Source organism: Elephantulus edwardii, unplaced genomic scaffold (genome assembly GCF_000299155.1).
Source record: "Elephantulus edwardii isolate Elephantulus edwardi_28Jun2011 unplaced genomic scaffold, EleEdw1.0 scaffold00010, whole genome shotgun sequence".
NCBI classification, from domain to species: domain Eukaryota; kingdom Metazoa; phylum Chordata; class Mammalia; order Macroscelidea; family Macroscelididae; genus Elephantulus; species Elephantulus edwardii.
The window spans coordinates 17,507,479-17,521,038 of NW_006399760.1; the positions used below are offsets into that span (position 1 = coordinate 17,507,479).

The 13,560-nt window shown below is 36.4% G+C and overlaps 1 protein-coding gene across 1 annotated transcript in view; it reads right to left on the reverse strand.

The window, feature by feature from the left end:
• Positions 1-13,105, reverse strand: part of ORC4 (origin recognition complex, subunit 4) — a 34,333-nt gene extending 21,228 nt beyond the window's left edge. The window contains exons 1-5 of the mRNA XM_006880760.1: positions 13,037-13,105; positions 9,082-9,158; positions 8,236-8,326; positions 4,894-4,969; positions 3,517-3,602 (exon numbers count right to left, since the gene is read on the reverse strand). Of these exons, the coding sequence (XP_006880822.1) occupies positions 3,517-3,602; positions 4,894-4,969; positions 8,236-8,326; positions 9,082-9,158; positions 13,037-13,093 (387 nt within the window). The 5' untranslated portion in view covers positions 13,094-13,105. The remainder of the gene's footprint in view (positions 1-3,516; positions 3,603-4,893; positions 4,970-8,235; positions 8,327-9,081; positions 9,159-13,036) is intronic.
• Positions 13,106-13,560: the final 455 nt, after the last annotated feature.

Here is a 13,560-nt window from a genome sequence, read left to right on the forward strand (position 1 = left end):
CAACTTCTTGAATGATTTGTGCAGCATACAGATTGAATAGGTGTAGAAAAATATACACCCGTAATGTAAAACTTTCCTAATTTTGTTTTCTGTTTTCTTGGTTTGGCATAAACAAAACATGCAAATAAGCTTTAATTCATTTTCTTTACTGTGCAGTCTGGCATGGGGATTGGTACTTCTAAAGGCCAACTGGGCTGCTCTTTCCACAAAGGAATTGTGGTTCTTGGAGGTAACATCCATGAGCAATCTCAACACAGTAAGATTTGCTGCATAACAGCATCTTTTCCAGCTCCTTGACATTGTGGACTAGGAATATGCAGAACACAATGGGCAACATGTGCTTTGTCATCTTGCTGCTCCTGTTACCAATGTTAGGCATCAAGATCTGGCCCTCAAATCTTCTCCAAACCCTGTTGTTATGCATCTGGCTTGTGCCAATTACACTTAATTTTGACATAGCAGTCTGACTGGTGCTGGATGAACTTGTTGGTCCTTTCTGACAAACTCTGGCTTCACCAGGAGGTCTAAGGGCAGCCATACTGCCAGGCAATGACTGCCACTTCCATAGAAAGTGCTGAAGGAGGTACCTTTCTTAATTTTAAACCATGCAGTGGTCTTCTGATCTGTTCAGACAACTGCTCCTTGGCTAGGTAAGATTTCACATGCACCAATAAGTGCTTCCCATTCTTAAAATTATTCAGTATTTGTTATGAACCACTAAAACGCCTTTGCACAATCAATAAAACACAAACATACTTCTGGGATTCTCTGCTTTCAGTCAAGAGTTATCTGATACCAGCAATCATATCCCTTATGCCCGAGCTCATCTGAATCCAGCTTGAACTTGTGCAAGTTCCCTGTCAATGTGTGCTTTCAAGTAAGATTTTATGTGCATTTGATATTAATGATACTGTTCAGTAATTCCTAGTCTGCTGGGTCATCTTTTATGGGAATTAGAACAAAGATCGATCTCTTACACAGCCAGTTGACTAGGTAGCTCTCTTCCATATCTGTTGACAGAAATCGATGAGCATGCATGCCCAGGGTTGCTTATGTTCTCTGAAGCACCTCAATTGACATTCCATCAATTCCTTAGAACTAGGGCAATGTTTTTGGTGCAAACTGCGCTTCCTCCATCAGTACTATTGGTTCTTCCTAATACATCCTGAAATAGTTCTGTGTCAACTAATTCATTCTGGTATAGTGATGGCGTGTATTCCCTCCATACTCTTTTGATCTTTCTACATCATTAAAGATTTTGCCCAAAGAATCCTTCAGTATTTGGGGTTTCATAACCCTTAACAATTGGCTTCTCTTAACCCCCATTGAGGGGAAATGACCTCCAACTACATTAACAGCAGACACATGGCCTTTTAAATCAACAGCTGTGAGACCAATAGAAGAGAGCGCTTTCCCTACTGTGAGAGACAGCAGTGACAGTGATGGAAAGATTGTGAAGAGACTGTGGCACTGGTGTGAAGATACTATGGTAAGCTGTAACCAGAGAAACCCTTCAGATAAAGGTTATAGTTGAAGGTTTTGCTTGCTGGATGCCTGAAGGAAAAACTATTTTATAACAGCTCTGAGATAAAGTTGGCTGGATAACTGAGGAAACCAGAGGCATCTTGCATTTGTAATGTAGAACTGAACTTGAATTTTCACTACTTGAGGAATTGTGTTTTGTTAATCTGGCTTGAGAGCGCCGGATTAAACATGTATTTGCACTGTGTGATATTGTTTGCCGTGTCCACCATTCAATGTATTTCCATAATAATATAGTCTGTGAATCTAGCAATGAACATCAGACCCAGTGATTGGTAGAAAAAGGTGCAAGAGCAGGGGGAGTGGCATGTCTGACCTTGTAGCTGTATTTTGGTACTACAGATATTATTGATGTGGATCACTCTTCTTTATAGAAGGGACAGAAGTCAGACTCGATTACCCTCATATTGTATCTGCTCCTTTTACAGTGCTGCAACTCAAGGCGTGAATTTGTCCTTGAGTTCTTTCAGCTTGAGAAATGCTAAGTATGTTCTTCCCTTTTGGTTTTCTAACTCTAGCTCCTTGTATATTTCATTAAAAACTGTTCTGACTTTTACAATTTTAAAAACGTTACATACTACAGCTTCTCTATCCATTCCTTTGTTGATGGGCACTTAGGTTGTTTCCAACTTCTTGCTATTGTGAACAAAGCCGCGATGAGAGCAGTTTAAAAGTGATATATAATAGCATATTATGATTATCACAGGAATCCAGAATTAAGGTTGCATAGTGGAGTGCATTTCAGGGGGGCAGGGTCGGGGTCAGGGGGGACTTTATACCAACGAAGAAATTTACCTTTTGCTTTTCAAAGAGAGGAATGAACTGGGGGGAGGGGGGTAAAGAAAAAAGTGCAACAATGAATGAATGAAAATCCAAAATCTCTGTAAATGTTCATTAAAATTAATAAAATAAAAAGTTTCATACTGACATAGTAATTTTACTGTTTCATTTCTCACTACCCTAAGATTCTAAAATGGTTATGACAATGGTAACTGATTAAGTTCCTGAAAATAAATGATATTTATATAGTTTATTATCATCAGCCAATTTAATTAAATCTATTTTTTTGTAGAATGACCTATGGCGTATGTATGAGAAAACAACGCAGACGTAACAGAGGAGACACCCCAAATTCAGGATCACTAGATAGTAAGTAAATAGGAGAATTGATGTCTTTGGGATGTAGTGCTGAAGAAGATTACTGAATATATCATGGACTGCTAGGAGAACAAACAGGTTCATCCTAGAAACAGTGAAACTAGGCTGCTCCTTGGAGGAATGGATTCTGAAGCTTTGTCTGACATACTCCAGGCATGTTAAAAGGAGGGACCAATCTTTGGAGAGGGATAGCGTGCTTGGGAGGGCTGAAGGCCAGCCTAAGAGAGGAAGACCTTGGATTAAATGGATTGATCCAGTGACTGGAGTTATGGGGGAAGGCATGTCAGAGATGATTAAGGTTGGCTAAGGATAGAACAGGGTTTAGGGCTGTTTACACAGGGTCGCTATGAGTCGCCAGCACTCAACAGCACATAACAACAACAACAACAACAACAACAGATAGTATGTAAGTAATTCTGAAGCAAACTCAAACTAGCCACTGTGGTTTTAAATTTAGTACTATTTCCATGGACTCAAGTCTACATTTTTATGACAAGAATCTGGCTTATATTAATTTGGGATCTCTGAATGAGCCCTAATCTAACCAAAAAGAATAATATCTACACTATATAAATTTTATTTTGAAGATTACTTAAAAGAAAAAAAAAATGATGCTTGGAAAAGTAAAGAGTTGGCAAAAGAGAAGATGATCTTCAACATTTGAAATGGACTGAGAATGACTACAACAACAGGCTTAAGCACAGCAGATTGTAAGGAAGGAGCAGGATCAGGGAGGATTTCAATCTGTTGCACACAGGGTTACTGTGGGTTGGAGTTGACTTGACAGCATCTAACAACAACGAAAATGATACTTACAAACACTTTATCTCCAACTACATTTTCCAGATTTAACTGCCTTGTGATTTCCTTTAGGGCAATTTTATCATTAATCTGCAGGAGCCCTGAAATAAAAGACCATTTGAAAGTAGTTAGTAAAATGAAATACATTTTTTATGTAATGCAGATTATTTGTTTCCCAGTTCAGTATACTTTCTAACCCTTTCTGCTAGAAATGAAATTGTCAAAGTCTGTTACTTTATTTGATTTTAAAAAATCAGGAAGTAAGGGACCCCTGATGGCCTTGTGGCAAGAAGTTGCACTGCAATCCCAGAGGTACATGGTTTGGATCCACCAGATGCTCTGCTGGAGAAGGATAGGCACACACACAAAAAAAGAAATAAAATAAAAATTAAGAATTAAGATATCTGGTAGACTGAAAAAAAAAATGGTACTTAAGAGTTTTCAAACTCATTTTCAGAGCTGATTCTGACTAACTAGGAGTGATCCTCCACTGAGTTTCCATTATGAGCTGAAAATCATAATGGAACGTGATTGTTCATCTTTTTCCTGCAGAGCTGCTGATGGGTTTGAACTGCTGGAGATGCTGAGCCAGTTGGTTAGCAGCACAACATGCTATGGCGTCCAACATCAGAGTACCTGGGGCAAGAGCTACTAAAAAAAAATACTTGATTAAGGCACTACTGAACTCTTACGTAATTTTAATTTCTAAAATTACTGTGTATGGAATGATAAAAGCTGTTACGCATGAGTTCATTTTTTTTCCAAATATAATTATTAATACAGATTTAAAATACTTGTTATGGTTTGAATTATGTCCCCCAAATACATTTGCTATAAATCATAATCCCCTATACATATGGATATGATATGTTCACGTTACATCAAGTCAAGTCAATCAGTGGAGAATGTGTCTTAATATGTTAAATGAGATTTGGTCCAGAGTGGCAAGCAGTGAGGAATGCAATGTCATACCATAAGAAGACTGCCACAGAAGCAAGAAACAGAAGTTGGAAAGAGACAGACTTTCCAGAGTAGACAGAAAGGAAATTCCACAAGGTTTTTCACGCACTGCACTCAAGTCAGAAACCAACTCACAGCTGACTCGTCAGTGGGCTTCCTAGACTGTGCACTGCACAGCAAGTGACTACCCATTTTTCCCTAGCTGAGGCTCAATCTCTGGTTTAGCTAAGAAATTCCCTACAGACCATACTACTGGGAGACCATACTACTCTCCCAGAGTGAGTACCCTGAAATTTGGATTTTTGCCCCTTAAACTGTGAACCAAATTTTCTGTTTATTAATTCACCCATTTGTGATGTTTCTGAGACATACAAAAAAATCTCATTTCAAAGAAGGAAAGTTTCTATTCCAATAGCTAAATTACATACTTACCATTTAGGTGAACTTGTAAAACATTTTCCCTTATTTCTTCTATTTCCATGAGTTCTTTTAAAGCATGATTCATTAACTACATAAAAAAAGAAAAGTTTAAAAATATTTAAGAAGATGTCAAGAAAAAGATAATTTTCTCTTTTAAATGATAACTAGAATGATCAGAGTTTAAAAAGACTGGTCTTAAATTAACACATACAGGGGAGCTCTGGTGGCCTAGTGGCAAGAAGCTGCACTGCAATCCCAGAGGCGCACGGTTCGAATCTACCAGATACTCTGCCAGGGAAGGAGGGACAATCCCCTCCTGTACCAGTCAGATCTGATTTGACGGTACACACAAATAATAAAATAAAAATTTTTTAAAAAAAAATAAAAAGTACATTTTCAGATTTTTTTTAAACATAAAAGGTATAATCAGAACATCCCATGCCTGACTCTTCTTAAATGTCAAGCCACACACAGGACTCATACCACACTATCTCAATCACCTATGTGAACTTCTAGTAACTCTTTAAAAACAATTATCAAGTTATTAAAAAAAATATTTTATACAGTCACAAAGAATATGGCTAACAGAGGTTAGTGGAAAAAATAAAAAGGAAAAAACACAATAAAACAAAAACTCCACAACCAACCAACCAACCAAAACTAAAAACACCATGCACTGAAAAACAGTAAAAATTATGATAAAAGGCTCACCAACATAACACTTCCTAATTCACAGACCATTGTTATCAATGTGTCAGAATGGACTAACAGCAAACTGTCCAATAGATTTGAAGATGGAGTCAATAGCACAAGAGGAGATTGTCTGTTTAAAAAATGGTCCATATATGTCCCTCTGAGCTCACTATTGCCAAGTATATTAATTTTTATGTGTTCCATTTCATTATTTACAACTTCCAATTGTCCTAGATTTTTATTTCACACATTCCACATTCTAGTTTTAATGGACGTCTGCAACTGGTTTTCCTTGTTTTGAGCCTTGCCGTGTCAGCAAGAAAAGATCTTCTTTGGTTTGACCTCATCTGAATTGTTAGGGTAGACTGTCCTTTGAAGAGACAGCTCTTCCTCAGGTGGATTCTGAGTGTCTTCCAACCTGAGGAGGTCATCTTCTGGACTTGTAGCAATCTGTGTACCAATATTATTCAGAGTTTTCAATGATTTGTTCTTTCAAAAAGAGTTGGCCGACCCTGCTTCTTAATCTCCCTTGGTCTGGAAGCTCTCCTGAAACTCATCCACCAAGGGTGACCCTGTTTATATGTGAAATACTAGTGGCACAGCTTCTAGTATCATAGCAACACACACTCACCACAGTATAGCAAACTGACAAGTAAGTGGTAGAGTAAGGACTCAAGAAATGTCTTTACCTCCTTCAATCTCTTCTTTCATTTTTACTATTTATTTTTGTTGCATGGTAACCACAAAGTTATTCACATTAAACAGATGAGTTGTGGGATGGGATCGATGACATTATCCATGAAGAAAACAAAAGATCATTAAAAAGAAAGACCAAAATGGATGTCAAAAAGAAAATCTGAAACTAGCTCTTCAATGTAGAAAAGTCAAAACAAAGGGGAAGAAATGATAAAAAGAGCAGAACAGAAAATTTGAGAGGGCAGCTTAGAGAAGACAAAGCATAATATCAGAACGATATGCTCAAAGACTTGGAGTTACTAAAACAAAAGGGATGGACAAAGTATTTCCCAACCTGGTAGAACTGAAGGTAAAACTCATGCCACAAGCTGCAATAATGAAAGATTCTATGAACAAAATATAGAATGATTCAGGAAGCATAATGCAAGAAAAATTATGAAAAGAATACTCAATCACTATACCAAAAATAATTGGTCTACTGCAGATCATTATAGGAAATAGCACATCATAAAAAAAAAATACAGAAGGAAAAAGGCTAATGTATGTTAAATAAATTGGCAAAAAAATAAGGCCATAGAAATTAGTATACTATCAACTGCCATGTTTCAGTAAACAGATGCAGCCCTGGATGTGCTCACTAGGCTATGTCATGAAAATTAAAGTGTAACTACTTGGATAAGCAACTGAAAGACATTAATTCCAAATAAATAGTGACCTAACACAATGCAGAAATTACTGAATAGTAACATATTATTTAGTAAGCAATAAAAAAGATTTGATATTTTTAATATTAAAAAAGTTTTCTGGAACAGCACATTGCTAGTGAACCGCTACTACACTGTGCTCATGCAAAACGTGTACATAGAGAAAATAATAGAAACTGGACTTGCTGAATAAGAATGTGACATTAGAACTTGAGCAAGACTAATCAACAACCTCTGTCATGAAGATGAATCAAATTTGCTTGCAGAAAGTGAAGACTTGAAGGAATGAAAAAATATATGGACAATAGAAATATACCACCCATATTTTAAAAGGTGTTTTCTTCATTATGCTGAGTGAAATATCCCAGTCACAAAAGGACAAATATTACATGATGCCACTGTTGTAGAATGGGACTGTCCTTGGGGTTAGGGAGACACTGAGTAAGATGGGTTCAATAATGTATACTGCACTGAAACAGAGGAGGGAGAAAACCGTCTAAAAGAGAGATATAACTAGGTATTTCTGTCATCACAGGAGACTAGAGCGAGGGCTGCATGGTGGAGGGGACCTGGGGGAGGGTTTGTAAAACAATGAAAGAATCTTTTCTTTTACTTTTCCATAATTTTTGGACTCATGTACTTATAACTTGTTAGTCAAATTTGTGTCTTCTAGGTTGCAACACCCCCATAATACATCTTGAAGGATATGTACATGTACAGCCAAGCACAATCAATAAGAGTGCATCTGAATTCCAAAATCAATCTCCATAATAGTCTATGTGTTTCCTACTGCCAAAGGGGCCCTTTAGAGTAGTGAGAGAAGATCTTCACCCTGAAACCCACAGCGTCCCTTTTCAGCAGGAAGTAGCTAAGAGAATACGCTGTCCCCTTTTCCTTATGACTCAGGGTGAAGTCTCTCTCAGGGAGGAGTGATAGGGAATGGCAAAGGATACACTGACAAAGAAGATTAATCAGAACTGGCTTTGACAAGCACTGTGGCATTTGGACAAGAACAAACTGGGAGGAGGGTAGAGAGAATAGTGCAACAATGAATGAGTGGAAGCCCAAAATCTCTGTAAATGTTTATGAAAATTAATAAAGTATAATTATAGGAAAAAAAAAAAAAGGTGTTTTCTTGTCTCTGTAATAAAAGAAAAATGTTGGTTCACAAATAAAAATGTATTTTGTGTGCTAAAATAAAAGCCATCTTACTTTATATGCTGGCCAGAACAAAGAAATAACAGAAATCAACAAATCTTACCACGGTCTTTCCTGATCCTCGAGGTCCAATAATGAGAACAGAGTTACTTTCTCCATGAATTGCAGTTCTTTTTAGCAACTCAATTAAATGTCTGAAACAATATAAATAGGCAAAAATTTGTAAGTAAGTAGAAACAGACTGCTACAAATAGAATTCATATACACAGAAAAGAGATTCTTTTTCTCTTTCCTCCCTTAGGCTACTTGAATTGGGATCTAAGTTGCCCCATAAAAAGAAAATGGTAGGTCAATGCTGTTACTCTGGAACTTTCAGATAAGCCTAGGAAGTCTGGAATATCTTAATCCTTATGATAGTAGGCATCAAGGGATAACAACGAAAGGAGGCCTTCAGAACCCCCCTTGCCTATACGCAGCACCATGCCTTTTTATTCTACAGCTGACTGCTGCTGTTTTGTACCATGGAATCAGAAGTGACTCATAATTGACCGTTCAGCAGGTTTTTCTTAGGCAGTACACTGCATGGGAGGAGATGGCCAATCTTTCTTCTGAAAGAGCAGCTGATGCATTCAAATTGCCTGCTTTTGGGTTAGCAGTGTAACTCCACACTACTAAGTCACTAGAGCTCCCTAACAATCAGGTAGGAGATAAAAAGTTCAGAATTCTCTCCATAGTAACAACAAAAGACTGAAAGTTAAAAGACCATCTCATTATAGAAACACATCTGCTCTTAATTTAGAAAAATTCCGTTATTTCCATACACAAAATACAAATTTCCTGCTTTTATAAAATACTTTGTTAGCCTGATTTCTATACAACAAATATAGTAAAACCTGGGCAGCATCTGTAAGGAGATTCATAAAGACAAGAGAATAACAGCTAAACTTACTTGTATTGTACTTGTACTCCAAAAAGGTTACTATGGGAATTTTGATGACAAAATCTTTCACGTAAAATCCTTTGTAACTGTTGAAAAATAACATGAACAAGTAGAAGTGAAAATATTTTATATATGTTTATAAAAAATGAGAAATTTTCACCAGCTGGAATTAGTGAACCGATGGATTCACACAACCCTACGAAAATACTTACTCTCAATAGTTCTGGTATCACTTCAAGGAATTACAAAATTAATTGGTTCTTTTCCCCTAATATTAAGAGGGGGAATTACTTACTGGAAGTATATTAGCAATATAAGTTCTACTTCAATGCATGGGAATTAATGAATACTTCATTTTGTATACTGTGGCAGCTACAAAACAGAAAAGAATCTAAAAAATATAATAAAGCACTACACAATTGGTAAAAAACCCAAACCCTGTTAACACTATTAAGTCAGTTGGGAAACACAGTGGAGTACTCACAATGGGAGGATAGTGTCCCTGAGAATGGGAGGATAGTTTCCCTGAGAAGCCTCTGGTGGATTCAAACAACCAGAGGTTGCTGCAGTCTTTGGGTTAGAAGTTTACCTTGCTACGTACTAGGTCATCAGAGTTCCCTTACACAAATGTTGATTGTTATGTATTGTCCAGGTGGAAACAACTCACTGTTGACCCTTCAGTGGGTTTTTAGAAGGAGTAAACGACATAGAAGGAAACTACTTTTTTCCTATGAAGCAGCTAGTGGATTAGAACCATCTGCCTTTGAATTGGCAGTGCAATTTCTAACCACTAAGCCACCAGAGAAAGCAACAAATGTAAGTCAACTTAGTTTAAGTACTATTGATTTGTAACTCTAATAAAGCCAGAATTCTTAGAAATAAAAGTTTCAAAGACCATATATAATAAAACACTGAAAGCCAGAACCTGTGTAAGGCAGAAATCTGTCAGAGAAGGAAAACACAAACTTTTTCCCCCCACTGAAATAAGCAGTACAAAAACCCTGAGAAATGTGTCTTTCCAAAGTAGGAGTATGAGAACAGGAAAAACAAGGTTGTCATGTGAAATTCCAGCTCTCACAGGACTCACTGTAGTTACTGAGAACCTATCAGATGCAGAACACAATACAACTAAAGTGGCACAATTCAAGACTGAAAGACACTGCAAGGAAACTGCAAAGGAAGCACATATTCAAGAAATAAATGGAGGAAAATTAGTCACTCACCATTTATCAACACACTTAATTAGAAAGTAAAACCAAATTCTTCTAGGCTGTAACACAGGCAATCTTGGAATTATGAAAATGACTTGTAAAGAGAAGGCCTTAAAGTAAAGGGCAAAAAGATCTAGTTGCAAAAAAGATCACACTGAAAAATCTAGTGCATTTTTTTCTAAGATAAAATACTTACAGTCATTCCTTTTCTACATCAAGTACTAATAAAGAAGGGGGGAAGGGATCTCAGGGAATATTCAGATTTGGTCCAATGAGAAATTTAAGCTTCTAATATCTGCTTCTTCCAGACTGAAAGCATGAGACTAAGCCTTCAAACAGCCAAAACAGATATCTGAGTTGTCTTTACATGTATTCCAGTTTAAGCAAAGAAATTACTTATTAGAAAGAGACTGATGAACATAGTTTGCAAACCTGAGCACCTATTGACAATATAGTCTCAAATAAGTTGTATTATATAAATTGACACTGATTAAAAAGAATCCTTATTACATAATTATAGTGGAAGAGGAAAGAATAGGGGAATCAGTGTCAAAGGAGCCAGTTATGTAAATTAGAAATGGTTAACACTTCTAAGTCTGAATTTTTTATCTTATAAAATAAGGACCATACCAATCCTTAAAGAAAAAGAAATCATAATCAAAATGTATATTCTTTATTTATTTATTCCTCTACCTGGATGAGATCAACATATATGAAAAACACCTCAATACTGTACCTAAAAGAAAAAACTCATTAAAAGATATAAAGGAAGAAAAACGATGTATTAAATGTAAAACAAATGCAAACAAGATACAGCAAGCAGTTGGTGGGGGAGGGGCGAGGGAACATACCACAAAGTAGACTAAGATGGAAGAAAAGCAAATAATAAACATAAAAATGAGTTAAGCTGGACATAAATTGTATGTAATTTATAACGATTACATAATATATCTCAGTTAAAAAACGCTGAAATATATAGTTAACCATTTTCATTAAAAAAGAAAAAGGATAATCATAATACTTTTGAGTAAAGGAAAAAACCAATTCCTATCAAGCCTAATGAACAGAAATGCCAGAGTAGGAATGTCATGCCCACTCAATTACATGCTTCTTTAGGACAGAGATACACAAGTATATGGTCAGTACTAGGAACATGGTATACATTTACTGAGCTTGAAACAAACTCGCACTAGAAGGGATCTTCCGTAAGCTATCATCATAATTAACGGTAGAAAATGGAATGTTTTCCTCTTAACATATCAAAAACAACACAGATGTCTATTTTCACCATTTCTATTCAACTCTGTTTTAGAATTCTATTAGCTAATGTGTCAAGAGCAAATAAAACTATCCTATATAGAGAGAAAAGATAGTAGCTGGGCTGGGCTCTGAAGAGAAAGGTGGCATCAAGATTAGAGAAAAACTCATCAATAATCTGTGTTATGCAGATGACAAAAGCCTGCTTGCTGAAACCAAGAACCTGAAGCGTCTGCTGCAGAATGTTCAGGACTGCAACCTTAAATAAGGATTGAGGCTCAACATAAAGAAAACAAAGATTCTCATCAATGGGCTGATTGGCAGCATCTAAACAGAAGGTGAAGTGATTGAGATTGTTAACAGCTTTGGTTTGCTGACACAATCAACACTCTTTTTACCAGCAGCCAGCAAATTAAGAGATGAACTGCATTGGGAAAGTCTGCTGTCAGAGACCTCTCCAGAGCATTGATGAGCAATGATGTCCGTCTGGACACTAAGGTGCAACCAATCCAGGCCACAGTCTTTGTAATTATTTCCTATGCGTCAGAAAACTGGACAAAGAATAGGAATGACAGAAGGAGAATTGATGTCTTTGACATGAGACAATGAAGAAGAGTACTGAATATACCACGGACTGCCAGGAGAACAAACAGGTTCATCTTAGAGAGGGTGAAACCAGGTTGCTCCTTGGAGGCAAGGATTCTCAAGCTTCGTCTGACATACTCTAGGCATGTTTCCATGAGGGACCAGTCTTTGGAGAGCGACATCATACTTGGAGGGGTGGAAGGTAAAGAAAGAGAGGAAGACCCTCAATGAGATGGATTGATTCTGAGACTGGACTAATGAGGGTAGGTATGTCCAAGACAGTAAAGCTGGCACAGGATAGAAAAGGGTTTAGGGCTATTGTACATAAGGTTGCTATGAGTTGCAAGAGACTCGATGGCACATCACAACAACAACAACAACAACAACATCATACTGAGAACTTTAGGAATCAACTGAAAAATTTTTAGAACAAGTAAATTCAGCAAGATTGCAGGATGTAAAAGTAATATAGAAAAATCAAATGTATTACTGTACTAGCAAAGAACTAACAGGGAGTGGGGGAGAATCTCCATTTATAAAGGATTAAAAGAGAAAATACAACAAATTGTAATTTAAACTTCAACAAACTATAAAACTTTAAAGGAATACTACATTGAAATTAGGTCATGATTAGGAATACAAAGTTAGGATTCCAATTATGAAATCTATGTGATGTTAAAATTATAAACCATACAAAAAGGCCAGTAAACAGGCCTATCAACAAAACTATCTGTTGGTACACATTTAATTTTGACAGACTTTACAGTATTTTGCTTTCAGATTATTTTTCTTTTTAATGAAAACAGTGAATTTTTATTAGTGGTAAAGAGCAAATTCAAGAAAAGCAGAGTACCTCCTTGATCATTTGTATGGTATAAGGCCTTGAGATGAATACAAAAACAAATACTAACCTGTGAAAGGCATTCTGCATGTATTAAGCTGTTACTCTTTGATTTGCGACTGCTCATTTCATGAAATTCAGATGCCTTGAGGAGAGAATAAACCAAAACATATAGCATAACTATTATAATAAAGATCATTGGTTTAATAAGCTAATAATTAAGAGTTTACTATTACTACAGAGCCAAAGTAAATACAATTATTAAGATTGAAAATGTTCCTATTTCTATTAATTGTAAAACTTTAAATAGCCCCCTCTAAGTATAGGCGTATTTGACATCCACAACACTTTACATGATTTTTACAGATGAACTCTGTACTCTTCCTTCTTGCCTCTAGTACTCTCCTTTACTACCTTGCTTTTTAAGAATGTAAACAAAACCCATTAGGTACTATTATTTGAATGCATACTATTAACCGAGTGTTTGTTCTTTAGCCAACAGATTTTGAAAGGAAGAACCAAGTTTCGTAACTAAATATTCAAGTTCACACCGATTAATTTCATGTTATACAGAAAACTAGAAGCAAACCCTGA